The 27,435-nt window shown below is 45.6% G+C and overlaps 1 protein-coding gene across 1 annotated transcript in view; it reads right to left on the bottom strand.

Annotated features, from left to right (window-relative positions):
* The window catches only part of LOC139281546 (voltage-dependent calcium channel subunit alpha-2/delta-4-like), a 745,953-nt gene that overhangs the window by 704,892 nt on the left and 13,626 nt on the right, over nucleotides 1–27,435 (bottom strand). The window contains exons 5-8 of the mRNA XM_070901711.1: nucleotides 25,182–25,299; nucleotides 22,954–23,028; nucleotides 19,935–20,097; nucleotides 19,404–19,485 (exon numbers count right to left, since the gene is read on the bottom strand). Of these exons, the coding sequence (XP_070757812.1) occupies nucleotides 19,404–19,485; nucleotides 19,935–20,097; nucleotides 22,954–23,028; nucleotides 25,182–25,299 (438 nt within the window). The remainder of the gene's footprint in view (nucleotides 1–19,403; nucleotides 19,486–19,934; nucleotides 20,098–22,953; nucleotides 23,029–25,181; nucleotides 25,300–27,435) is intronic.

Here is a 27,435-nt window from a genome sequence, read left to right as displayed (position 1 = left end):
TTACAGCCTTGACATTTCTCTTACTCCTTTTGAATTTACCCTTTCCTAAAGCCTGCTGCCGACCACCACCCTCCACCCACATGCCGCCCCCCACCCCCCACCAGCTTCATTAGTTTAAAGCCCTATCTACTGCCCTTGTTATTTGATTTGGCAGGACATGGTCCCAGCCTGGTTTAAGTGGAGCCTGTCCCAATGGAACAGCTCCTTTTTCCCCAGTACTGGTGCCAGTGCTTCATTAATTGAAACCCTTGCCTCCCACACCACTCTTTCAGCCATGCATTTAACCTTCTAATCTGCTTGTCCCTGTGCCAATTTGCACCTGGCTCAGGTAACAATCCAGAGATTATTTCCCGTGAGGTTTGATCTTTTAATTTCGACCCTAGCTCCTCAAATTCTCTCAGCAGAACCTTATTCCTAGTTCTACCAATGTTGTTGGTTCCAACGTGGACGAAGACAACTGGATCCTCCTCTTCCCACTCCAAGTTCTTCTTCATCCACGAGGAGATATGCTCAACCTTGGCATCGGGAAATCAACGCAGCCCATGGAACTCCTGCTTGCAGTTGCAGAGAAGAATATCTATCCCCATGACTATACTGTGCCTTACCACTACAACATTCCTTTTCACATCCGCACTTGAATGGCCTCCTGCACCACGGTCAGTTTGCTCATCCACCTTGTAGACTTTGGCTTAATCCACACAGGCAGCAAGAACCTCGTACCTGTTGGATAAGAGCAACGGCCGAGACTCCTCCAGTACTACACATGGGATCCCGTTACCAGACTGAGTCACAATCACACCCTCCTGTCTCTGACCACTAACCAGACCTGTACCACTAACTAACCTAAGGGGTGTGACTACTTCAAGGATCAAAGTGTCCAGGTAACCCTCCCCATCCCTGTTGCCTTGCAATGTCTGTACCTTGGATTCCAGCTTAACAGCTCGAAGCTAAAGTTCCTTGACATGCAGAAACTTACTACCGATGTGGTCATCCAGGATCGCGATACTTTCTACAAACTCCCACATGCTGCAGTTGCGGCACATCACATGCACTGCCATCCATATATAATCCTTGTTTTATTTATTTAAATAATGAAAGTATCCCAGGGCAGCTGCAGCATGGGGTTATTTACAGAGTAAAGCTCCCTCCACACTGTCCCATCAAACACTCCCAGGGCAGCTGCAGCATGGGATTATTTACAGAGTAAAGCTTCCTCTCCATAGTCCCAGGTTCAGAGCCCTGTCCAGATCTTAACATGGAGTTTATGGCATCATTCATAGGCGGTCCCTCGAGTCGAGGACGACTTGCTTCCACACCAAAAAGTTCACAGGTGTTTCAATGAAGGACCTAATATTCCAAGTCCTGAACTAAATCTTGAAGGGTGGAAGATGCCTGTGCGTGGATTTTTTAACGTGTGGTGGCCGTTGCACACCAGCCACCACACGGGTTTGACAGAGCTAGGTCTTGGTCCAGTGGCAAGGATTACACAAGACGACTGGAGACCAGCACTGCTGCTCAGACTTAGTGCGCACACATATCATAGTGTGGGCTGGCCCGTGGAGCTTATGTAATACATTTATGAGTAAGAAACTTAAATTCAATACAGGAGATTCATTATTATAATTAAAAATTGCATCAGTAAAATATAAAATGCAACTTACTCCTGTTGCAGCTACCAAGCTGTTCCAGCATTTCTGGCGCTGGTCCGACCCCCTCGCCTCATGGGATGCGGAGGATGCCACGTCTGCGATCTCGGCCCAAATTTTTCTATAAACACGGGGTGGGGGTTTCCCGTGCACACCCCTAGTCAATTGGCCCCATCGAGAATGCACCTCATTGACTAGGGCCTCATTGGCCTTGTCACTAAAGGGCTTCGCTCTCTTTCTCTCCCCCTCAGCATCATGATGTATTTCTGACATTTTAAACTGTACATTACAACGTGTAAATATTGCAAAGTATTTCAAATATCTTTAAAGCACTTTTAAACTCCGTAAAACTCTGTAAAACTTCTCTCCTCCAATTCACTGCCTTCTTGGTATCTCCTCTCTCTCTCTGCCCTTCCATGTGCCCATGTGTGGATGACCCCTGACCTTCCAAAACACGGGCAAACCAGTCAAGGAAAAAGAAATCGCATGCGCAGAAGGCCGTTGCTAGGGAAGCTTGGGCCTGCCACAACGCTGGCCATTCGCCGGGCGCCCGTCACATCGCCGACCTTTCGCATAGCCCATTTCACATCGCTGGCCTATCGCCAAGTGGAAAATCGATATCCAAAAAATGGGCGATGTTCCAGCAATCGGTAAGGCTGAGACATTGTACATCGCTGGAACATCACCCATTTTTTGGGCGATAGCCAGCAAAGTGGAAAGTCTAGCCTATGTATTTAATTAATTTAGCTTATAGTTTAGTTTTTTTTAACTAATTACTTTATCTAATATAACATCAACTAATTAAGGTCAGGAGACTTACATATAAAAATACAAAGGCTGAGGTTTTCTTTTTAAAGGCCAAAAAAGAATTTGGCCAAATTTCAACAGATGCTGATAATTGACGTCACGATCTGCCTATTCTGCATACTTCTGGCACACGTTCCCTGCACCTGTACTAACGCCCTACCCAAGACAGCGTCAGTCACAGCTCGTACCAGAAGTGTGCTCTCGTACCACGGACGCAATTTTGCAGCCGAATCAGCACCCATAGTACCCACACAACGGCTGCTATGGAGCCGAGTTTTCCGGCCAATAACTTTTTCAGTTTTCCAACAGAAATCCCTAAGCAGTAGGAGAAGGTTCTGCACTGTTTCAGGTTGGCTTGGTTTCCAAGAGTGCAGTGCCTCACTAATAGCGTCCATGTTCACATAATAACTCCTTTCAACAATACTGTAACTTTTAATGATTAGGAAGGGGTTCTATTCAATAAACATATAGGCTGCGATTTTGTCGGCACTCAATGGACCCGATTGGTGGCGGGTCAGCTGTGAAATTTAAAATGATTGACAGCAGGTTGGGAACCCGCTGTCAAAACGTGCACACCTGCATTTCCCAATGTCGAGTCTGCCAGTGCTGAGCAGACCCGATAGGCAATGGCGGGGAACCTAATACAAATCATTAGTGGCTTGTTTACAGCCATTTACCACTGCTTTTCCCCCCAGATTTTTAAATTTGACAGGTCACCCACCAGTTTCCCACTGTGCCTAGATTTCTTCTGTAAAGCTGAGGCGGGAGGTCACTTGCCATTGAATCAGCTGTAGAGTTGACAGCTTCAAATATCAAGTCAAAGCTCCCAGCTGATTGAGAAATGTTTCCTTAAGCATTAGCTTCTCTAAACTGCATTTCCACTGCATATTCAGAATGCTGCAAGTCTTTACACAAGTTTCCATCCAATCTGACCTCATTATCTCTCCCACCATTGACAGATCATTTCTGTCATCTCTACTTCACCTGCTATCTATTCCATTAGCATTGGTGCACTTTATACTTTCTCAACTTGGTCCTCAGAATCTGACCACAATCAGCTCCAACTTCAGCATTGCCAGGCACACCAGCAGCACCAACAACAACTCCAACCTTCTCCATAATCACTTGATGCTGCACAAGACAGAGGGCATCAGCACCCAACCATATTGCTGCCCGGGACGCGAGGGTTGGCCTCACCATGGCCACATTTACTTCACCTGACACGGCACACCCTGGCTGTTGCATGATGTGCCAGGTTGACACCACCCCACATCAACAATATAAAGCCTCCCTACAATGCCCAAGCCATTCCTTTCACACTCATTAGCATTGCGGGGATACTATTGTCTTGCCCTTCACTGCAACTCACTAAGCCACTTCCAAAAGTGTACACAAATCTGTCCAAGAATGCAGAGTGTTGAAAATAAAGATTTCAATGTTTGACAGCACATTAACAGAAATGCCACATGAACATTGGCTAAAACACCCAAGTGCCTACCCTTAAGTATTGTTAGTTGGTATGACTGGACTAGGATGAGGGTGAGAGTGAGTGTGAGGTGTGGCGAGTGAGATGGGGATGAGATAATGCAGATAGAGAGGGATGTGTGGAGGCTCAAGGTAAGTTAGCGTGAGTAAGGATGTGCAGGTGTAGAGTAGGGAAGGCAGAGTGATGGGGATGTGATGAGTGGCACAGCAGGATGAGGTTCAGTGCGGCTTTGCAGTAACGTTTCATGATCTACTGAGCTCATTGAAAGGTTTGCGCCACTGCAGCCTGGTCCTCCTGATGATATCTCTGCTTGTGCCTTCCTGTGCAATGTGCAACGAGATTTCCTGGGTGGGGGGGGGGGGTGCCCTCCACCAATTGGAAGGGAAGCGTACCTTCCTGCATGGAGGGAGTCATGGGAGAGCCTGGGTGCAGCCATGCACCTCAGTGCTGTGCTTGTCAGTGCTTGCGGCACTTCAATGCTGTAGAACACTGACAGCACAAATGTCAAAGTAAATTTGCGCATGGTCCCTTTAAAGAAACCAGCTGATGACTCGCTGGGTGGGCTTAACAGGCCCAATCAAGGGAAAGTCATGTTGGATGCCGGGATGGAGACAGGAGCGGGGCTGGGACCCACCAGCGACGTCGCCCACCACGGATCAGCCAAGGTAGGGAGAATCGTGGCTATAAACTATATGTGACCATCAGCACCATATCATGCAGGTGGATGCTAGGTATCTTTTTTGTTTCTGTGAATTATGTATAATAAAAATAATACTGCAAGATCCATAAATTATGAGAAAAATTATGTGTTGGTTAATCTGAATGAAGAGAAGCACCTTAAAAAAGTGGCAAGCTACCAACAATGAAAAACAAAATCCCTAAATTAGGCATGCACGTGCAGCAAAACTATTGATCAGTTAGTTTTCTTTTCCCGTTACCATGGAATAAAAGCTATGATCAAGATTGCCACATATAATATATTTGCCGCACCTAATTTTAAGCAGTTTACACAAATCACATTCAGGAAATGACCCTACTGTATAACACTGATCCACTGCAAGAACACCTACATGCTAGTTTTACCATACTCCATTCTGAATAGTGTGATAAAACACAGCTATGCAATCTGACACCCGTAAAAGTTAACTTTAAGGGTGTTCACAAGGATCTTTCTCCAACTCCCTTCCCCAAAAAAGAATTCTGGCATGGAATAACCCTGGATCAAGGAATTGTTACACGGAATAACCGAACTTGGGGCATAACTAACTTCTTTATTCCTAATCTTGAATGTAAACTGAGGATTAGTTAGCAGGCAGTAATCTAATAAAGGGATTCAGATGGTTTATATATAGATACTCTGGATAGAGCCACAAGCTAAAATTTAATTGAGGGGGTTGGACAGTACAGACACACAGGGTGAGCACCTGCACCTGAATGGCGAGCCCCAAAGTGCCCCCGACATTGGGCCTCAGGCCTCATTACAGTGGAGCAGGCAAGGACCAACAGCGAGCCAGCAAAGAGGCTGCTGCTACCTTTGCAGTGGCCCTCATGTAAGTGGATCTAGGGCTCAGAGTCGAGGTCAGGGGTTGGATCAGGGCCAGGGATAAAGGGGGCAAGGTTCAGAAGAGGAGGGCAGTATCTGAGGTCAGAAGTGGCAGCGATTGGGGTGGGGAACTCAGCTGCAGTGAGCTTTCATTCAATGTGGGGTCAAGAGGAACACTCCTATTCATCCGGGCTCCACATTCAGGTAAGTAAGAAAACTTACCTTGTACGTCGCAGGCAAGCCTAAGATCTGGTTTCCCCAAGTGCAGTCGGCACTGACGTGAGCTGGCTCAAGGCTTACCAATCTTGAAGTGGGGGCTTCAAACTGGCATTAGGCCGCTTATTGGAATATGCAAAGTTCCTAATGCCTGCTTCAGGTGTGTGTAAAGGATGCCCATTTATTTTCCTTTCCTCAATATGGTGGATGTCGCACTTCTCGCTGGAAATATGCACACGCATCCTGCCTGTCATATTGGGGTCATAGTAGGCCATTTAGCACCCAGAAAAAGTGTGGCCGAATTTATAGGTCTAATATAATGAACACCTGAGAGAGGTAGTGAGGTCTGGAAATTGGCCTCCTCAGCGCCTCCTGTTATCGCCTCCGGGGGGCCGAGATATTTGGTAGGAGGTTTGTGGCGGTGGTACGGTGATGCACCACGATCTCCTTCGCCTGGAGATCGTAACGTAATCGCTATGCGCATCACCTCGGTAGCGCCCCAGACCTGAACTTGGGTTCCGCCCCCTGCAGCAACGCCGGGCGAAAACATCGGCAGCTGCAGCAGGCATCGATCGGGAAGCCGGGCACTTCGGGGGTGATACTTAAAGGCAAGGTGGCTAAGATAAGTTAAAAAAAAATTACCTTCTCTCTTTCAGGTTTCTGGCCGGTCTTCTTTGCCTGCGTTCGATCAGCCCAGCGCTCTGCTTGAGTGGATCGGACTGATCGAGCTGGATCACGGCTGCCGTCGGGGAGAGAAAAGTTATTTTTTTCACGGAGCCTACAGCAATGGCCCTTCCCTTTAAGGGAGGGAAGGAGCCTTTCAATGTGGCAGCGCTGCACAGCTGCTGCCCTGCCTACTGCTGATTGCGTTTCAGGAAGGAAGTGGAGCACTTGATTTCATGTTTCACTTCCTTTCTGGAGTACAAACGCCAAATTTTTTTAAAGTTTAAAAACATTAGCGCCTGGTGCTAATTTTTCAAACTATTACAAATTAACGCCCCAAATGGGGTGCTCCCCAATTTCTTTCCCTCAGACTTTAATGTAAATAATGGAACGGTTCAGATGGTTTGTATATGAAATAATGAACATTTTGGTGTATGTTACAGATTTGAATATAATCAAAGGGTTGAGATACTTTTGATACCAAAAAGCGAATACCTAGGAGTAAGTTACTGATGAGAATCTAATTGAAGGGAGTTTATACTTTATAGAATAATAGATACCAGGGAGCGAGTTACAGGTTAGAATATAATAGAAGACTTCATCTCATGTATATATAGATTAATGAATATCTAGGAGTGATCTAATTGAGGGATAAAGGAGAGATCACAAATAATGACAGCACAACTTGAGTTTGTAAAACAATCACCTAATCCGCAAGATAAAATTATTATTCAAATATATTCTCTTTTTAAAATTCTAGTGGAGGGTATCATAGTGAACACTTATAGGTCAGTACTCTGTGCAGTTGACATGCGATGACATCTATACATTAAAGGATCAACAATTGGCACATAATCACTGCTACATCAAACTACAATGACTAGACTGATAACGTTCTATTATACTAATGGTGTTTATATACAAGATCATTACTAATCTCAGCATTTAATTCAGAAACTCATGCTAAGGGCTCATTTCTTCCACAAAAAGAAAATTACATTAAACTTCCAGTCATGAATGAAATGAATTGTTAGTTTTCTGTCGAACAGCTTTGACTAAAGGCAGGAGGAAGTGGAAGACGTGGCTTAGTAACATAAACCCTGATTTTAACTCAGGGTGGGAATCAGTCGGTGAGGGCAAGGTGAGCGGAAAACCCCAAGGATTTTGTGAGCATGAGGTCCAGGCAATTTTAACTCCCTGGTCTCATTTTAATATGATTGACGGGCTCCCCACCCAATCATGGTATCTCTGGTGTATCTTTGAATGCATCTTTATGGAATATGTGTGAAATCAAACTTCCACAATTGCCTTTTCTTAAACTTGCTATGCCTAATATGCATAAATGATGGCTTAAAACTTTGATTTTCAAGCTTGTAGACGGATTTCAAGTAGGAATTTTGCATATGTCAGTGCACAATTGTTTATGTTGTTTTCCACTTGTTTTATGCCAGTTTTTATGATAACGAGATTCTGAGAACATTTTCACGAAACTTGCCGATGGGCAATCAGCATAAATTTCAGCGTAACTTGTTGGTGATGCAGTTTCAGGAAATTCCAGACCATTATAAGGCAAATTTTCTGAATCACTGTTCGTGATGAGATGCCTTGCTCACCTCCACATACTATTTTCCAATATACATTGGTGGTGGGCGCGGAATTGAAAAATCTACCCCGAAGTGCCAACTAGAGGGCCTCTAAAAGAACAGATGAGGGATCATGGCTGAGATTTGGTGGGTGAATGTGCCTGAGGTTCGGCGAATGTTTGGTGTGGAGGTGCGGCGGGAGATCATGGTGGAGATACGGCGAGTGTTTTTGTAGTGGAGGAGCGGTGAGGGATCGTGGCGGAGGTGTGGCGAATGTTTGTGGCGGAGGGGTGGTGAGAGATCGTGGCGGAGGTGCGGCGAATGAGGGTATGGGGCCCAGAAGAGCCCAGGGGCAGCATGGGCCTGCCCACACTGCGATATGTGTGCGCACTAGGTCCATGCAGCAGAGCAGGTCTCCAGTTGTCCTGGTTAACCCTTGACACTGGATAAAGGCCTAGCTCTGTCAAACCAGTGTGGTGGTTGATGTGCAACGATCACCACACGTTAAACAAAATCCACACACAGGCATCTTTTACCCCCTCAATTGGAGTTCAGGACTGGAACATCGGGTCCTTCACTGAAACATCTGTGAACTCATGGAAGCAAGTCATCCTCGTTCGAGGGACCGCCTATGATGCTGAAAAGAGTAGATAGTATGTGCATTGGTTTTGAATATTCCATACAGTTACAGCTAGCAAAAAAGAAATGCTGGCAGCCAGGTAACATAATAGAAACAAAAATATTTTATAAAGGTAGATTTTTTTAGATTGAGAATTAGATGGAGTCTATGGGCTGAATCTTAACTCCCAAAAATGAGTGGGTTGGGATCATGTCAGAGGTTAAGTTGCAAAAGATCTGGAATAGCAGCCGAACCCGTTCACTTCGGTTTTAACAGAAGCGGGACGATGGGCGGGCAACCAATCTGCTCGCAGGAAACGGATGGATCATTTAAATATTATGAGACTGCCTGCCTTCATTTTAAGACATTCTGGGGGCAAAATTACCCCGCGCCCCAATTGGGGGGCGATAACTTCCAAATGAAGATTGTCTTGGGTCCCGTTAGTGCATCTGGAGGAGGAGGGGAGGCACTAACGGGGCAATAAAAAGGGGAAATTTTTAACCACAAATGGCCAGGCTGAGTCCATGAGGTAAGTGTCTTTACAGCACTGCTTGTGGGCCAGAAGGAGCAGGACTGTTTCCTCCAGGCCCAACAAGCTACCCAGTAAATCCCCCCACCCCAGTGATCTGTCTGCTCCCGCCCGACTGCCATCGGACCCCACGAACACCATCAGATTCACCCTGACCACAATCTGCTCCACCCGATCACTATCAGACCCCTCCCAATCACCATTTGCCCCCCTGACGAAAAACGGACTCCCCCCACCTGCCATCGGACCCCATGTCCACCATCTGCTCCTCCGGACCTCCATCAAAACTCCCTCAACCATCATTTGCCCCCCCCGACCGCCATCGGACCTGCCCCCCAACATTTAAGCTCCACCCGAGCCTCCTTCCACCCTTCTACATCTAAACCTATCAGCATATACTTCTATTCCTTTCTCCCTCATGGACTTATCTACCTTTCCCTTGAATACATCTATGCTAGTCGCCTCACCACTTTTTGTGGTAGCAGTTCCACATTCATACCACACTTTGGTTGAAAAGGTTTCTCCTGAATTCTTGATTGGATTTATTGATGACTATCTTATATTTATGACCTGTAGTTTTGGACTCCCCCATGTGGAAACATTTTCTCATTGTCTACCTTATCAACCACTTCGATAATCTTAAAGACCTCTATCAGATCACACCTCAGCAACATTCCCTTTAAGCTGCACGGCCGAGCAGCTCTTGAGCAATGGACAATGAGGAAATGGCAGATTTCGGCTGGATTTGATCAAACTTGGCAGATCCGTGTCAGGTCCCAGCCTCGCTGCTGGCTCCAGTCCATTGTCCAAAATAATTTCCCCTTGATTGAGCTTGTTAAGACCGCCCAGCGCATTTCCCAATCAACTGAAGGAAGTGGTTCTGATGACGTCATTTGTTGATGCATCATCATCCGGTTTCCTTAAAGGAACCATGCGCAAATTTATTTTGACATTTGTGCTGTCAGTGTTCTGTAGCACTGAGGTGCTGCAAACACTAACAAGCACTGCACAAAGGTGCAGGGCTGCACCCGGGCTCTCCCATGACTATGGCGTCACAGCACGCAGGGATGTTTTCATCCCTTCCCATGGGCGGAAGAAACCTCCCCAGGAGAGCAATGCAGCCTGGTTGCACATTGCGCAGAGGACACAAGCCCCATGTCATCAGGAGGACCCGGCTGAAGTGGCGCAAACCTTTCAATGATCTCAGTAGATCACAAAACGTTACTGTAAAGCCACACTCAACCTCATCCTGCTGTGCCACTCATCACATCCCCATCACTCTGCCTTCCCTACTCTACTCCTGCACATCCTTACTCACACCAACTTTCCTTGTTCCTCCACCCATCCCTCTCTATCTACATTATCACTTCCCCATCTCACTAGCCACCCTCACATTCACCCTCATCCTAGACTAAGCATACCAACTAACAACACACAAGGGTAGGCACTTATGTGTTTTAATCAATGTTCATGTAAAGTTTCTATTAATGTGCTGTCAAACATTGAAATCTTTATTTTCAACACTTTGTGTTCTTGGACAGATTTGTGTGCACCTTTGGAAGTGGCTTAGTGAGTTGCAGTGAATGGTGAGAAATAATAGTAACCCCGCAATGCTAATGAGTGTGAAAGGAATGGCTTGGACATTGTAGGGATGCTCTGTGATGTTGGTGTGGGGTGGTGCCAACTGGGCGCATCATGTGGCAGCCACAGTGTACAGTGTCAAGTAAAGTAAATCTGGCTATTGTGAGGCCATTCCTGGTGTCCCAGGCAGCATTATGGTTGGGTGCTGATGCTCTGTTTCCTGTGCAGCATCAGTTGATTGCAGAGAAGGTTGGTGTTGTTATTGGTGTGCCCGCTGCTGCTGGTGTTGGGGCTGATCGTGATGGGATTCTGAGGGCCAAGGTGAGACAGTATAAATGGCACCGATGCTGATGGAATACATTGCAGGTAAAGTAGAGATGACAGAAGCGATCTGTCAATGGTGGGAGAGGTAATGAGGTCAGACTGAATCGAGATGCTGCATTCTGAATCTGTAGTGGAAATGCAGTTCAGAGAAGCTCGTGCCCAAGGGAACACTTCACAATCAGCTGAGAGCTTTGACTTGACATTTGCAGCTGTCAACTCATCAGCTGAAACAATGGCAAGTGACCTCCTGCCTCAGCTTAACTAACGAGGTCTTGGCACAGCGGGAAACTGGTGGACAATATGCCAAAATCAAAAAGCTGGGAAAAAAGCATTGTTACGTGGCTGTTAACAAGTTATTAATGATTTCAATTGCCTCCCACGCCGCTGCGAGTCGGGTTTGCTCAACACTCTCAGACCTGACATTTGGTAAAGGCGCGTGGCTGCAGGGGCCCAACCCGCTGTCAAAAAAAACAACTTTCTCACCCACCCACCACCGATTATGCCCGCTGACCACCGGAAAATTCCTCCCTTTGTATCTGTCTTCACGGTAGAGGACAAAAAAAACATTTTGGAAATAATGGGGCACCAAGGGTCTAGAGAGAATGAGGAACTTAAAGAAATCAGTATAAGTAAAGACCTAGGGCTAGAACCTCCACTTTTGTGGTTTGGGTGATATTTCCGGCGTGGGCGTTAAAAAAAGGGTTTTCAGATCGCCGGCTTCTCACCCATTCTCAAAGCACCTAGTTTCCACTTTTGAAAATGGGCGTTACTGAGAGCGATATAAAATGGGGGGTAGCGTAAAGTTTTTTGACTTTCTGCTGTAAAGTGTGGACGTCCTTAGCAACGGCATGGCAACACTCGACTCCCGCGATTCAGAAGGTCAAGGGTCATCATGACATGTGCAGAAGAGGAGACAGAGAGAGAGGGAGCTCAGAGGCACTGAAAGTGTGTGTGGCTGTGGTGTGTGCTTGTCTGGCTGTTTGTGGGAGGCACGAGGGAGATTCATCAGTAGCAAAAAGCCTACTAAGCACTAAGAGCATAGTTGGCACCGAGTTTTTGTCCAACAAATAAAATATAACGTGGAAGTGATGGAGGAGGCCCTGGAGCTTATAGCCAGGAACAGGAGCAGAGGGCTCCCAATGGTCCCGGAGCGTGGCACTGCACCCCAAGGTGCCGCACCCCCATTGCCAACCACACATGAGAGCCAGCAGCAACATCTTGCTTCTGGCTCGGGGCAGATTTCCGCCTCGGGACCGTCCTCTCCTGTATCCGTCCAAACAGCGTTTCGGCCATTCCCCCCCACCCACTCCCCCCACCCAATGAAGCATCGCCTGAGGAGCTCCTCGGCCAGGTGGCTTGGAGTCAGGAGGGGAAGGAGAAGGGGAATGGGCAGAGGTGGGGAGGAGAAGCATGGTGGGGTGGGTGGGGGGGGGGGAGGATTGGTTTGTACAGAAATACTGATGATTGCAGACTAATGTTCGGTTTAAATGTTTTTTATTTAACAAAATCTTGTTGCGCATTGGTTCAGATAGCTGCACCATTACACGCTGGTGATTCCTCATCAAAGGGTATAATGACACTTAACTTCAATCAACTTAAACTTTAACTGTCACCAAGGTGATGCCCACCATTGATGTATCACCTGCACGCACAGCAGTGTGTCAGCCTTGTAAATAACACCAACGTTCTTTCAGGCAAAGCGATCATTGACGAAAGGCTCTTGCAGCTATCATGCCACCACAGGCCCTTTCATGCGGTCCACAGGGGGGTGGGGGCATGGCTTCAGCATCAGCCTGATTGTCTGGGCCGATGTCAGCGTCTGCCTCCTTGTCCTCTCTCTGGTGAGGTGGACTGTCAAATTGATCAGGCAATTCTTGTACCCTCCTGATAGCCAAGTTGTGCAGCATGGAGCACACCACCACAAATTGAGCTACCTGCACAGGGTGGTATTGGAGCTCGCCTCCTGAGTGGTCCAGGCATCTAAAGTGCTGCTTCAGCACTCCAATGGTTTTCTCCACGATATTGCGAGTTGCTCTGTGGCTCTCATTGTATTGCCTCTCGGCCTCGGTGTGGGTGTCACGCAGGGGGGTCATCAGCCAGGTGGCGAGGCCATATCCTTTGTCATGAAGCATCCAGCATTGACCTTATGGCTGATCGTATCTGACTTGTTCAACAGTGCTCTCACGCAGGATGTGAGCATCATGGATGCTGCCCGGGAATTGAGCATTCACTGCCAGTATAATTTGCTGGTGGTCGACAACCAGTTGGACATTCAGGGAGTGGAATCCCTTGCGGTTCCTGAAAACCTCTGCATCCTGAAAAAGTGCCCGCATCGCGTTGTGCGTATAGTCTATTGCTCCCTGCAGCTTTGGGAAGTTTGCAATTCTGGAGAATCCTAGAGCCCTCTCACTCTGTGCCTCCCTGGTCATAGGGAAGCTGATCAAGTCCCTCCTGCGCGCATACAGGGCTTCAATGACCTTTCTAATGCAGCAATGTGTAGCATGCTGAGAATGTCAGCAAATGTCTCCAGTTGCGGCCTGAAAAGAACCTGAGGCATAGAACGACAGTGCCGCGGTGACTTTGACCTCAACGGACAGTGCAGTACTGATGGTGCTGGCAGGCTGCGGATCTGCCCTCCTCAGCTGGTATACCTCAGTGATAACCTCTTTGTGGAAGCGTAGTCTCCGAAGGCAGGTGGTGTCGGGCAAGTCGAGGTAAGAATGCTTCTCCTTGTACCTGCGGGGGGGTGTAACAAGTGGTCCTCCTCATCAGTCGGTCACGTCTTACATTGGGCACATAATGCAGTTCCTTCGACGATGTTGAATCTGCTGCAAGTAATTGGTCACCAAGAGAGGGTGAGAAAGGACAGGCCCCATTGCAGTAGCTCTCTGTTTTGCATCGATTGGTCACAAACAAGGAATGTCCCGACGAAGACACATGTTCAATTCTAATCGGTCACTGTATGGTCAAGATGTTTTTAGAGATGTTCACATCAACTCCAACCACCTGCAGAGTACATCTGAACTCCGCTAAGGTTGAAACACAGCAGCCTTTTAAAGGATGCGACATGTGATCTCGAACATGGCGTCCATAACGCTGTGATTAGTTCCACTTTTTCTGGGCCGTTTTTTGGGCGAGCGATATTGTGGGCGATATGTGTGCGAGGTGGAGAAAATGACGCTGCGCGATCTCATGGCCGCTAGTTTCGGTAACTATGCTCTTTACAACAAAAAAAAGTCGTTAATATTGAATCTCGGCATTCATTCCGTGCCGAAAGTAACGCTGCACGATATTATGGGCGTTGATTTTGCCCATTCTGATGATTCTACCCAAAAAAAAGTGGACGGGTGGTAGTATTTTTCCCCAGTGTTAAGCACATGGGGAAAATAACGCTCAGCGATAAGTCTCCTAAAAATGGGCATCAGTTTCCATTTTGTGCCAAAATGGGCGATTTGTGGGCGTTATGCGTCATTCAGCGGTAAAATGGGCGTTAAGCATGCAAAATAAGTGGAGGTTCTAGCCCATAGTACTGGAGAAAATAATGGGACTAAATGGCGACAAATCCCCTGGGCCGGACGACATGCATCCTAAGGTTTTAAAAAGGGAAGCTGCAGAGATAGTGGATGCACTGGTATCAATCTTCCAGAATTCCCTAGATTCTTGAACAGTCCCTAAGGATTGGAAGGTAGTAAACATAACCCCACTATTTAAGAAAGGAGGAAGAGAAAAAAACGGAGAACTATAGGCCAGTTAACCTGACATCAGTGGCAGGCAAAATGCTTGAACCTAATATTTGGGACGTGGTAACAGGGCACTTAGTAAATCATAATATGTTTAGGCAGAGTCAACATGGTTTTATGAAAGGGAAATCGTGTTTGACAAATCTGTTTGAGTTTTATTGAAGATGTAACTAGTAGGATGGATAAGAGGAAACCAGTGGCTGTAGTGTATTTGGATTTTCAAAAAGCATTCAAAAAGGTGCCACACAAGAGGTTATTACACAAAATTAGGACTCATGGGATTGGGGATAAGATATTAACATGGATTAAGAATTGGTTAATGGACAGAAGACAGAGAGTAGGAATAAACACGACTTTTTCGGGGTAGCAGGCTCTAACTAGAATGTACCGCAAGGATCAGTGCTTGTGCCTCAGCTATTTACAATCTATATTAATGACTTAGAAGAAGGGACTGTGTGTAATGTATCTAAGTTTGCTGATGACACAAAGTTAGGTGGGAAAGTAAGCTGTGAGAAGGACACAAAGAGGCTGCAGAGAGATATAGACAGGTTGACTGAGTGGGCAAGAACGTGACAAATGGCACACAATGTGCGGAAATGTGAAGTTATCACTTAGGTAGGAATAACAAAAAAGCAGAATATTTTTTGGATAGTGAGAGACTGGGAAATGTTTGCATTCAAAGGAGCCTGGGTGTCCTTGTACATGAATAAAAGAAAGTTAACATGCAGGTACAGCAAGCAATGGTATGTTAGCTTTTTGTTACAAAGGGATTAGAGTACAAGAATAAAGAAGTCTTACTACAATTATACAGGGCATTGGTGGGGCCACACCTGGAGTACTGTGTACAGTTCTGGTCTCCTTACCTAAGAAAAGATATACTTGCCTTAAACAGAGTGCAACAAAGGTTCACTAGACTGGTTCCTGGGATGAAGGAATTGACCTATGAGGAGAGATTGAGTATTTTTTGAGGATGTTTCCAGTAGAGTGGACAAGGGAGAACCAGTTGATGTGGTATATTTGGACTTTCAGAAGGCGTTCGACAAGGTCCCACACAAGAGATTGATGTGCAAAGTTAGAGCACATGGGATTGGGGGTAGTGTACTGACATGGATTGAGAACTGGTTGTCAGACAGGAAGCAAAGAGTAGGAGTAAATGGGTACTTTTCAGAATGGCAGGCAGTGACTAGTGGGGTACCGCAAGGTTCTGTGCTGGGGCCCCAGCTGTTTACACTGTACATTAATGATTTAGATGAGGGGATTAAATGTAGTATCTCCAAATTTGCGGATGACACTAAGTTGGGTGGCAGTGTGAGCTGCGAGGAGGATGCTGTGAGGCTGCAGAGCGACTTGGATAGGTTAGGTGAGTGGGCAAATGCATGGCAGATGAAGTATAATGTGGATAAATGTGAGGTTATCCACTTTGGTGGTAAAAACAGAGAGACAGACTATTATCTGAATGGTGACAGATTAGGAAAAGGGGAGGTGCAAAGAGACCTGGGTGTCATGGTACATCAGTCATTGAAGGTTGGCATGCAGGTGCAGCAGGCGGTTAAGAAAGCAAATGGCATGTTGGCCTTCATAGCAAGGGGATTTGAGTACAGGGGCAGGGAGGTGTTGCTACAGTTGTACAGGGCATTGGTGAGGCCGCACCTGGAGTATTGTGTACAGTTTTGGTCTCCTAACCTGAGGAAGGACATTCTTGCTATTGAGGGAGTGCAGCGAAGGTTCACCAGACTGATTCCCGGGATGGCGGGACTGACCTATCAAGAAAGACTGGATCAACTGGGCTTGTATTCACTGGAGTTCAGAAGAATGAGAGGGGACCTCATAGAAACATTTAAAATTCTGACGGGGTTAGACAGGTTAGATGCAGGAAGAATGTTCCCAATGTTGGGGAAGTCCAGAACCAGAGGTCACAGTCTAAGGATAAGGGGTAAGCCATTTAGGACCGAGATGCGGAGGAACTTCTTCACCCAGAGAGTGGTGAACCTGTGGAATTCTCGACCACAGAAAGGTGTTGAGGCCAATTCACTAAATATATTCAAAAAGGAGTTAGATGATGTCCTTACTACTAGGGGGATCAAGGGGTATGGCGAGAAAGCAGGAATGGGGTACTGAAGTTGAATGTTCAGCCATGAACTCATTGAATGGCGGTGCAGGCTAGAAGGGCCGAATGGCCTACTCCTGCACCTATTTTCTATGTTTCTATGTTTCTAGACAAGGCCTATATTCCCTCGAGTTCAGAAGAATGAGAGGTGATCTAATTGAAACATATAAAATTCTTAAGGGGCTTGACAGGGTTAATGCTGAGAAAATGTTTCTCCTGGCTGGGGAATCTAGAACACGGGGTTCACAGTCTCAGAGTAAGGGGTCGGCCAATTAGGACTGAGATGAAGAGAAATTTCTTCACTCAAAGGGTTGTGAATCTTTGCAATTCTCTACCCCAGAGAGCTCTGGATGCTCAGCCATTGAGTATATTCAAGACAGAGGTCAATAAATGTTTGGAAACTAAGGGAATTAAAGGATATGGGGATAATGCAGGAAGGTGGAGTTGAGGTAGAAGATCAGCCATGATCTTGTTGAATGGTGGAGCAGGCTCAAAGGGCCAAAAGGGCTATACCAGCTCCTGTTTCTTATGTTGTTATGTAACACCACTTCCCACCTTATGCTAGTCTGAGTAACGACCATTAGCCCCAACTATCTTTTTTCTGTTTTGTAGCTAGCTTGCTATCCATTCTACTACTTGTTCCCTGACTCCACATGCTCTGAGCGTAGTCATGTGTTTACTATGCAGTACCTTATCGAAGACCTTTTGAAAATCCAAATATATTACATCTACTACATTACCCTTGTCTACTCTTTACAAAGTTACTTCTTCAAAGAATTCAATAAAGTTGATCAAACAGGACCTTCCCTTTTGAAATCCGTGCTGTCTACTCTTTATTACATTTTCTATTACATCTATGAGTAAAGATTCCACTATCTTTCCTACCATCGACATTAAGGTAACTGATCTATAGTTCCCTGGACTTGTTCTATTTCCATTTTTAAATATAGGAATCACATTAGTTGTCTGCCAGTCCTCCCACACTGCGTCTGCTATCCCTTTGCTAATTTCTTTTAACATGTTACAGGTGCAATCCATCTGGATTTTTGCCTATTTTCTGAAAGCACTTTCTGAAGGCTCCTTTGGCACACATGCGAGAGAGGAAAATAGAATACTCTTAAGCACCTCTCCCAATGCCATTAAAAAATAAGCACCAATATATGGAGCTGGTAATATGATTACAGAACACACTCTGGTTTAGAAGGGTTACTAAGTTCAACAATAAACTCAACAGCTCTTCCTTGGGAATTCTTGCTCCAGCTGTCATATAGTGACAGTGAAATTAACACTTTGGGCATGGAAGAAATCTGCCATGACCATGCCTTCTCCAGACAAGTGAAACGAGTTACTGCCTAGCTAGTTTATAATAGACATCTAAGTTTTGAGTGGGCCATCTTGAAATTTCTAAAATGCTATTAAGTCTAGATGTCAGAACAGAAGTCCATTTGTTCTAATTACTTCTGTGTCTTATGATGTGGCGACATCAACTATTACACTTTTGAATTAATTTACATTAAAGAAAATATTATAGCGCAAGCCACAATCCACATCCCTTCCCTGTTGCAATACTGTTCTGTAGTACTGTATCGACGTTGTGAAAGAAAACACTACAGAAGTGCATCTACCACAGGAAAATGAGGAAACTGCTCTGATGGTAACCATGAAGTAGCAAGTCCCCCATATTGTTTCCTTCAGTAAAGCAGAAACCATTGCAGTAGCACAATGACAATGAAGATGAAGAGGAGACAGAGACTTGAAAATGGGGAATGGAATAAATGTTAAATAAATTCACAACAAAAAGGGGTTAAAATAAGGTAACAAATGGTACCATTGTACTACATTTATACAACATAAATTGCACTTTTCTTCCAGAGATTTTAACGGGAACATGGCACTGTGGGCCGTAATTCCTTATGCAACACCTCTGCCATTTTCAGTGTAAGCCATAATAAAGTATCAATAAGATATTCAAAGAACAATAACCATACAATAAACAAATAAATCTTTACTAGCACAAATTATGTCACAAATGGAAACTACGTCTTCTATCAATAAGTTCACCTACTGCTGCCTCTCTGCTTTGTTAATATTAGATGGATTATAAGGAAATGACAAATCCAATGGATTAGAGAAATGACACCTGTCACTCTTATACCTGAAAGCCTTTTATTGCAAGAGATTTCAATAATGTTTATTATTTTCAAGTGAAGCTGACTGCCTATGCTTGGGCCATTTTAATAGCAAACTACAGTAGTTGAAAACATCATAAGGCCCTTGCTGAAAAATTCAAATTGTTTTTATTACATGAAAATAGTTTTGGGGGATCATATTTCATAATTAACTGCAGCTACTGGCTTATGATAACTGAATTAGTTCAATTCTATTTTTATTACAAGGAATTCCAGGATTTTTACAGGTGTTTTAGGAATTCCTTTCTGTGATTTCATCGATTTTTCCATGATACCCTTACATTATTGGTCTTACCCACATGTGCTGCTCAAGCTCCCTCTACGTTTCTTACTTAAAAGATGGAAAGATTGGTTGATTGTGCTTACTGACCTTCTGTAGCAATAAGGAGCCTGAATACTTTGTTACAATGGAATTCAGCTCTCCACCAAATGCAGAAGCCCACAGTTGCACACTAATAATAAAAAAATACATATTAAGTATATTTGTGTTTTAACAAATTAATAGTTACAGGGTGTATGTAACAGTTATGTAGAAAAATTTCAAAAACCTTTTTGCCAAAGTCTTTAAAACTGTCCGCTTTTTAAATACTGTAAGCTTTTAGCAAATGCTCACTTAAAAAAATGTATACCATTCAATGGTTATTTTTGAATTAAAAAAATAATTATTGCCAAAAGGGGATTAGCTTTTAGATGGGTGAAAAAATATCAGTACTTTCCTCACTGTGTTAGATTCAATGAGAATGTAAATGTTACTTTGGACAAACACAAAATATAAAATAAGTATGAAAATAGAACAGTAAGTTTTCCCATTTAATGTGCCTTAATATAAAATGTATATTCATTTTTCAGTCAATCTGTAATGCAATGAAGTCAGGTGCTTACGTTTCGGTTGGGATCCTACTCTGTGCTTTGACCGAATAAGGAAGACAGCAGCTGGAGCAGATAATCCACAAAGTAATGTGCAGTCTCAAACTGTTCCCGAAGCACCATCTGAGGTGTAGTAGCATTCTCTTTTCCATCAAACCAAAATAAATAGAGTAACGTGAAGGATGAGCCACCTTGATCTAATTGAAAGTTGCAGAAAGGTTGTTCAAATCTTCACATGATGGTTTGAAGTAGTGGTGTCTTCCTAATGAAGACTGTTCCTATAGTAAAGAGAAAAAGCACTAAGTGCTGAGTACCACATTTTGTTTCCATTTATGTCATGAACAATGAAAATTTCCCTGCCTCTGCAAGTCAGTCGTGAACATTTTAACAAGCTCAGAAGAAATAAAGATCATCTGTGTGCATGCAGACACCACACGACCCAAACAGCATCCATTCCTTTCCACTACAAGGACATGGGGGGGAGGAACAGTTAGAGTTAAACTTTGTTGAGTCCTGACGAGCGTGGTCTTCTGTGTTCAAATCATACTATGAACTGAGCATGTGGGTCGCCGACTGAAGTGAAAAATGAGAGATAAATGGTGCAACATCACAGCTGGTGGATAATCCAACCAGATTTAATCTTTAAATGGCTGCAGATTTATGGCAGTGGTAGTATTGGGGGAAGGGAATCACACCGGATTATTCTGATTTCTGGAGACAGGCTTGCTTATCCAATCAGATGATAGAAAAATAAGTCTTTGTAATGGCTGAATTAATGAGAGGTGGGGGTGGTAGTGTTCAGCTCTATCTTTTTATCCAGTTACTCTCCCTTCTTTCTCTATTCTCCAGTTAATAGCCTAAATCAATTGTAAAAAGCAGTGAGATAATACTTTTGTTTTCAGCCAATCAACTGAAGCAGTGAAGCAGAACCTGTGACAATCTGTAGCAAGCATATAAGCTAGTCTGTGCTGTGACACAGCCATATGTAAGGTATCAGGCCCTTAAATCAGACTAGAGATCAGATACTGACTGATGCGGCAGCATAAGTTTGGTTTGCTAGACTTTAACACATCCAGAAAAATATTAAAAATGTATTCCAGACAAGCACATATCCAATATAAAAACATTAATAATCCTCTGACTTTATTTTTAACTTTGACCATTTTTTTTTTGCAGTTACACTGGCCATGAAAATCTGTGGGCTGCGATCCTGGTGGTTACACCAGAATTGTACCTTCCTGCATTTGTGGGATCAGCAGCAGGGCACCTCGTTTGCATGGGGCCAATAGGTGCCCACTTCACTATGGGTGCATCTTCAGTGCCTGCCTGCCCCATTCAGCTGGACAGTCTGGCATCTGGCTGCTTCGGGGGAGGTTATCCAGACTTGTTGAAGCGTTCCCTTAGGCCTCTGTGTAATTTCTGTAGTCTTCAGACATCCAGGCCTGGAACCTTATCTCCAGTATGGCCCATTCCGCCCATCTGAAGGCCAACAAACCTCATCTCACTCGATCTTCTGTGTCAACGCATGGAGATTTTGCCCTTGGCTCTACCCCTGGGGCCAGCAACCTGGTGTTATTTTCCTTGCAAGACCTGAACCTCTGCCTACCTCATAAAAGACAGTCTGGAAAATCCTAGCCATAGTGCAGACCTGGCACACAGGACATGTCATTTTCCAGTGGATTCTGCTAGACTCCCACTGAAGTTATGGCAGGAATATGGTGAGCCGCCATCACAGCCCTTCCCCCGCCACCCCCCGCCCAAGGAAATCTAGGGCCATTACTTCCACTTCCCCTCCCTCCCCTTTTTAGTTTTTTGTGGGGGGGTGCACCTCCTTCTTTGGTCAATCTGCTTGCCAGTGCTGCCCTTGAGCCTGCTGCTAGGAGCTGAGTGAGAACTGCTGGATAATAACTTTATCTTCCCTCCTGTGAAAGTTACCCAATCTCTGTCCTGTACTGTGCCACAACAGCACAGCCAAGATTGAAAAATCAATGGAGATGGGCATTGAAATACAGTCTCAAATTGCCATGGTACTCCCTTGATGAATAGCTGCAAAATGATTTCTATTTTACAAGTGAGGTTGACATTTTCACACACCATTTCTTTTTCTATATATTATCATGTTAACAATATGACGTTAGCAGTCTATAAGTCACTAGAACCATATTATGGTGGTGTGTGCACTGTGCAGTCTTGTTACATTTGTGGCTTTACTAATAATAGCTTCTTCTGCCTCCTCCTCCTCCTCCCCCTCCCCCTACCCATTCCGGCTCCATATTAAATAGGTCAGTGAAGGGCATAACCAGCAAGAGCAGTGATCATTGTCAGTTTGGCAACAAATCTGCATTTTTTAAATATCCTCATTTTCAAACAATCACAAACCCTCGAAATATAAACCAGTTCCAGGGCAATTTTGGGGTTCATATCTTCAGTTTCTGAATAAATTTGTCCTTATAAACAAATTGTTTTAAACTCATCCATTAAAAAAATCAGACTTTCTCAAATACTGAAATTCAACCATAAGCTAGTTTGTGTTTTAACAAAAGGTTAAGGGATCCTATTTTCGCCACGATTGTGTGCCGTTTTTTGTCTTCCAAACATTTTTTGGCGTCAAATCCTCAGTTTCCAATTTTCGCAAATGTTTGCCCACCAGCGCGGACCACATGCACCAGTTTAAAAATTTTTTGACGCAGACACAAGTGAAAACGGGCTCGGGTGCCGTTTTTCTGCAGTTAGGCGATTTTGGCCGTCCACGATTTTTTTCAGTGTGGCACACACTGCCAAAAAGCTCTGAAAAAAAAAAACTTTCTGTGAACTTAAGGAAATCGGTGCAACACACAAAAGGATATTGGGGCCAGGCAAAAGACAAAATAAAGTACAAATACATAGATTTTTTTTGGACAGGGTACTCTGAAAATAACTCTGAAAGTAATTTTCGAGTTTTTGGAGCGAGACAATTTAACAAATGTATACGTTTTTTGGAGGGAGGGAACTGAAATAATTTTGCTGGGTTAGGGTTATGGTGATTCTTTTTCACCCAAATCACGATTGTTTACCCCAACACAATCGTTGCTGGCTGGGCTCCAGGCACAGGTCGGGGAAGTGCCGGCCGGGCAGAGTCGTGGGCTCGGCTGGACACACCAGAGCCCAGGAGAATCACTGTAGTCAGCATCCGAAACGGGACGTTTTGTGTACAGGCGCAGCAGCAAGCTAGTAATCAGCATTTGTCATAGGTAACCCAAGAGAATCACTGTAGTCAGCATCCAATGGGAAATTTAGTGCACAGGCACAGCAGCAGTTAGAAATCACCATTTGTCACAGGTGACCCAAGAAAATCACTGTACAAACAAATGCATGCGCAGATCAGGGTGTGGTCCAATCTAGGGCGTTACCCAGCCTTGTGGAGCAAAACGGACATGAGAGGTGTCAGTGATTTAAATATTTATCTGGATAATAACAATAATAATGCATGCAAGTTTTAGCATGCCTGATGTGATAAGGGCATTGGCCATACATGGCATGCACATGCAGAGGCGACGAATAATTCGACGCCGATATCGGGGAGACAGATTGATGGGGAGGAGGCCTTACCCTCAGCGAGTTTGTAGGGAGAGGCGCTCATACCTGCAACTGAATGAGACAGACTGCGTTCACAGGCTGCGACTCAGAAAGGAGGTCATCACTGAGATTTGCCAATTAATTAGGGCAGACATACGACCAAGACGTGGAAAGAGGAATGTCCTACCTGTAGAAGTAACGGTAACAGCGGCACTTACCTTCTATGCTACAGGATCATTTCAAGCTTCAACTAGGGACGTATGCTCGATCTCTCAGCACGCCACCCATTGCTGCATGTGCCAGGTGACTGCTATACTATATGCCAAAGGGGACCAGTTCATCACTTTCCCTATGACCACACAGGCAATGAGAGACAGTGCTGTAGGGTTCTCTAGAATTGCTGGCTTCCCTAGGGTACAGGGTGCCATTGACTGTACCCACATCGTCTTGAGAGTGCCCTTGCAAGATTCCAAAGTATACCGCAACAGGAAAGGGCTCCACTCCCTAAATGTGCAGCTTATTATGTCTGTAATGTACTTATGAATGACTCCACGAGGCAATGTGTTGTACTCAAACTGTAATGACCTTGGTCCTTTATTCCAAACTCCAGAGTGAGGCACAAGCATGGTGTGTAGCCTTTTATACTGGGCCCTGTCACCAGGGCAGGAAACCCCCGGTCTCCACCAGTTGCACACTCTAGTAGTGCCAGCATATTTATACACAGTGTAAACCTTATTGATGGTACATCAGATAAACAAGTCTCTATCTTATGCAACCACACAGTGACTACACAGAGAGTATGTTCATAGTCTGCATATACAACATCACTCTCCTCCAAGTCCTTTGTGCCCATTACCTTTGCACTATGTGTACTGGCTTAGCTCTCCCCAGAGTTAGGTTCACTCACCTTGCCAGGACTCGGGGCCTTTGCCGTTGCCTAGTGGTGGGCAGAGCCACAGATATGTGTAGCCTCCCTGTCTTCCTTTGAGAGCTGCAGAATCTTCTGCCTACCCTCCAACGGTGTTGGGAACCTGGCTGTTCCAGATCCCATTTGGGGAACTCGTTGGTTCTGACCTTTCGCTCCCAGACATGGCTGAGGGAGCGACTGGGTCTGGGGTCTGCGCCGTCTCCACCCGGATGGTGGGCAACGGCGGCCGACTGCACGCATTGGTGCCATTTTCGTTAATAGGTCCGTGGCAAATAGTGCCATCGGGTGCCTGCAGCATGGGATAGACCTGGGGCAGGGTATCAGGATCTGTGCCTTCACCCTCTGAGGTCGCTCGCTTGCTACTTTTGGGGACACTCTATTCCCGACATCTCGCAACAACATTTTGTTCTTTACATTGGGAGTAGTACTGACAATTCGCAACAACATTTTGTTCACAATCTTAATCAGTTCGTTACATTGATTGCCATGCATACAATGTCTCTAAGTTTAGTTGGTTGCAGGTCTCCTTTAAGAGAACCCTGCTGGCTTTACCTCAGTCAAATCCTTGGTTAGACACCATGTTTTGCTCCCTCAACGTTGCACCTCGTGATATTGCCGCGGCCATCTTTTTTTTCAGCCACGCTGCCCCTCGCTGCATCAAGGACGCCATCTTCCCTCTGTCTGCGAGATCAACTGCCTTGATCCTTCTCTCCCGTGATTCTGCCACAAAAGCTGGAAGATTGCCTGTGAATTCGATCTTCCTCCCCAGGAGTCCTGCCACTGGAGCTGGGAAGGTACTTTTAGGTCGTTCCAATCGGATCATCGCCACGCAGTCATGATGGATGGTTTGTGCCTCAGATGCTGTGCTGGTCTGTTCTCTGGTGCCTGGCCCAAGCGGTGAGGTTTTGCTCTGCCTCTGAGCATGGGGGACATCAATTGCTGGAGTGAAGAGGTCTTCCCATTTCCACTGGATCGTCCCCATCCACCTTCTTCCGAGTAGCGTTGGACCATCACCTGCAACAATCCACAGAGGTAACTTGTGCACCACGCCATTATGGATTACACTTACATCCGCATTACCAAGGTACACAACTTTTCCTGTACTGGAACCAGCTCGGGTCGCTTTTCGTTCCATAGCCACTCAAAGGCATTCTGGCTCATCACTGACTGGCTCGCTCCCGTGTCCACTTCCATGAAGACTGGAACGCCGTTTATCTTGACTTCCATCTTCACTGGAGGACAATCGGTGGTGCAGGTATATACTCCATACACTTTTTCTTGGGGCTGAGCTGCCTCTCTGGCCAAATCATCATACTCCCCGCTGGATTCAAAGTCATCTACCAACCTCTCCGCTAGATAGTGAGTCGCATTTCTTTTACACATACGCTGGAGGTAGCCCTTCGTGTTACAGGCTTTGCATACATACTCAGCAAACCGACACTGGTGAGCCCTATGATTTCCTCCGCAACGCCAGCATGGTGCTACTCGATTAGCACTTCTTGGCGGACTCTGAGTTCTGGAACCCTGAGGTCTGGAACCCCGAGGTCAGTGCTCTCTGCCCTGGGCAGAGCCATGTTCTACAGTCTTGCCTGTGAAAGGCACCATTCTGTGTACAGTACTTGCCGGGTTTGAGTCCACAGGATGAATAATTTACTTGGTGCTACAGGTCGAGGTCATGAACACCTGACTGATGCTGATGGCCTTCTGCAGCTTGAGTGTGGTGTCAGCAGATAATAACTTGTGAGGAAGCCCTCGTGGCCAATTTCTATATCGAGGATGTCTCGCAATGCTTCGTTGAGGTGCGTGCCAAAATCACATGGTGCTGCAAGTCTTCTGAGGTCGGCAGCATATTTTGAAATCTCCTCGGCCTCAGGTCTGCGGTGAGGGTAGAATCTGTGCCTGGCCATGAGAATGCTCTCTTTTGGTTTAAGTTGGTCGCGAATTAGTTCAGTCAGCTCATCATATGTCTTATCCTTGGCCTTCATGGGTGCCAGCAAGCCCCTAACGAGGTGGTAGACCTCGGGCCCACAACTGGTCAGCAGTATAGCCTTGCACGTCTCCGCTGATGCGTCCGTCTCCCTGCCAGGTCATTTGCCACGAAATATAGCTTGAGCCTTTCCGTGAAAGCATCCCAATTATCGCCCTCTACGAAATCTTTTAGTGTGCCAAAGGTAGCCCTAATCGCGTGAAAGTCTGTATTCTCGTCGCCAGTTATTATATCTATAGTGCACTTATGAATGACTCCACGAGGCAATGTGTTGTACTCAAACTGTAGTGACCTTGGTCCTTTATTCCAAACTCCAAAGTGAGGCACAAGGATGGCGTGCAGCCTTTTATACTGGGCCCTGCCACCATGGCAGGAAAGCCCCAGTCTCCACTAGTTTCACCCTCTAGTTGTGCCAGCATGTATATATGCAGTGTAAACCTTATTGATGGTACATCAGGTAAACAAGTCTCCATCTTATGCAACCACACAGTGACTACACAGAGAGTACATCCATAGTCTGCATATGCAACATAGCTGGCGTGCGACGATCTGCAGCGGATCATGGCAGTGGATGCCAAATATCCCGGTAGCATCCATGATGCTTTCATCCTACGTGAGAGCGTTATATCTGCGATGTTTCTGGAGCTGCCAGAAGGGCAGAGCTGGCTGTTCAGGGCCACCTGCCTTATGACCCCCACTATGCAAACCCCGCACTCTGGCAGAGCGTCAGTAAAATATGTCCCACATAACGACATGGAGCATCATAGAGAGGACAATTGGTGTTTTAAAGTAGCATTTCCAATACTTGCACCACTCTGGAGGCTACCTGCAATACTCCCCTCACCAAGTTGCTCGGTGCTGCATGCTGCGCAACTTGGCCATCATGAGAGTACAGGTACTGGACATTGACGATCCTCCTGAGGGGAGAAGGAGGGATGAGGATTCGGAGGAGGCTGACGAGGAGGAGGAGGAGGACCAGCAGCAGGAAGAGGAACCACCTCAAGCCGCAGGACGACGGCAGAGGAGGGTGGAGCGACCAAGGGAACCGCTAGCCATTGCTAGAGA

This window comes from Pristiophorus japonicus, chromosome 15, assembly GCF_044704955.1.
Source record: "Pristiophorus japonicus isolate sPriJap1 chromosome 15, sPriJap1.hap1, whole genome shotgun sequence".
Lineage (NCBI taxonomy): Eukaryota > Metazoa > Chordata > Chondrichthyes > Pristiophoridae > Pristiophorus > Pristiophorus japonicus.
Note: the sequence above shows the minus strand (reverse complement) of the source record. Positions and strands in the feature narration are given on the sequence as shown.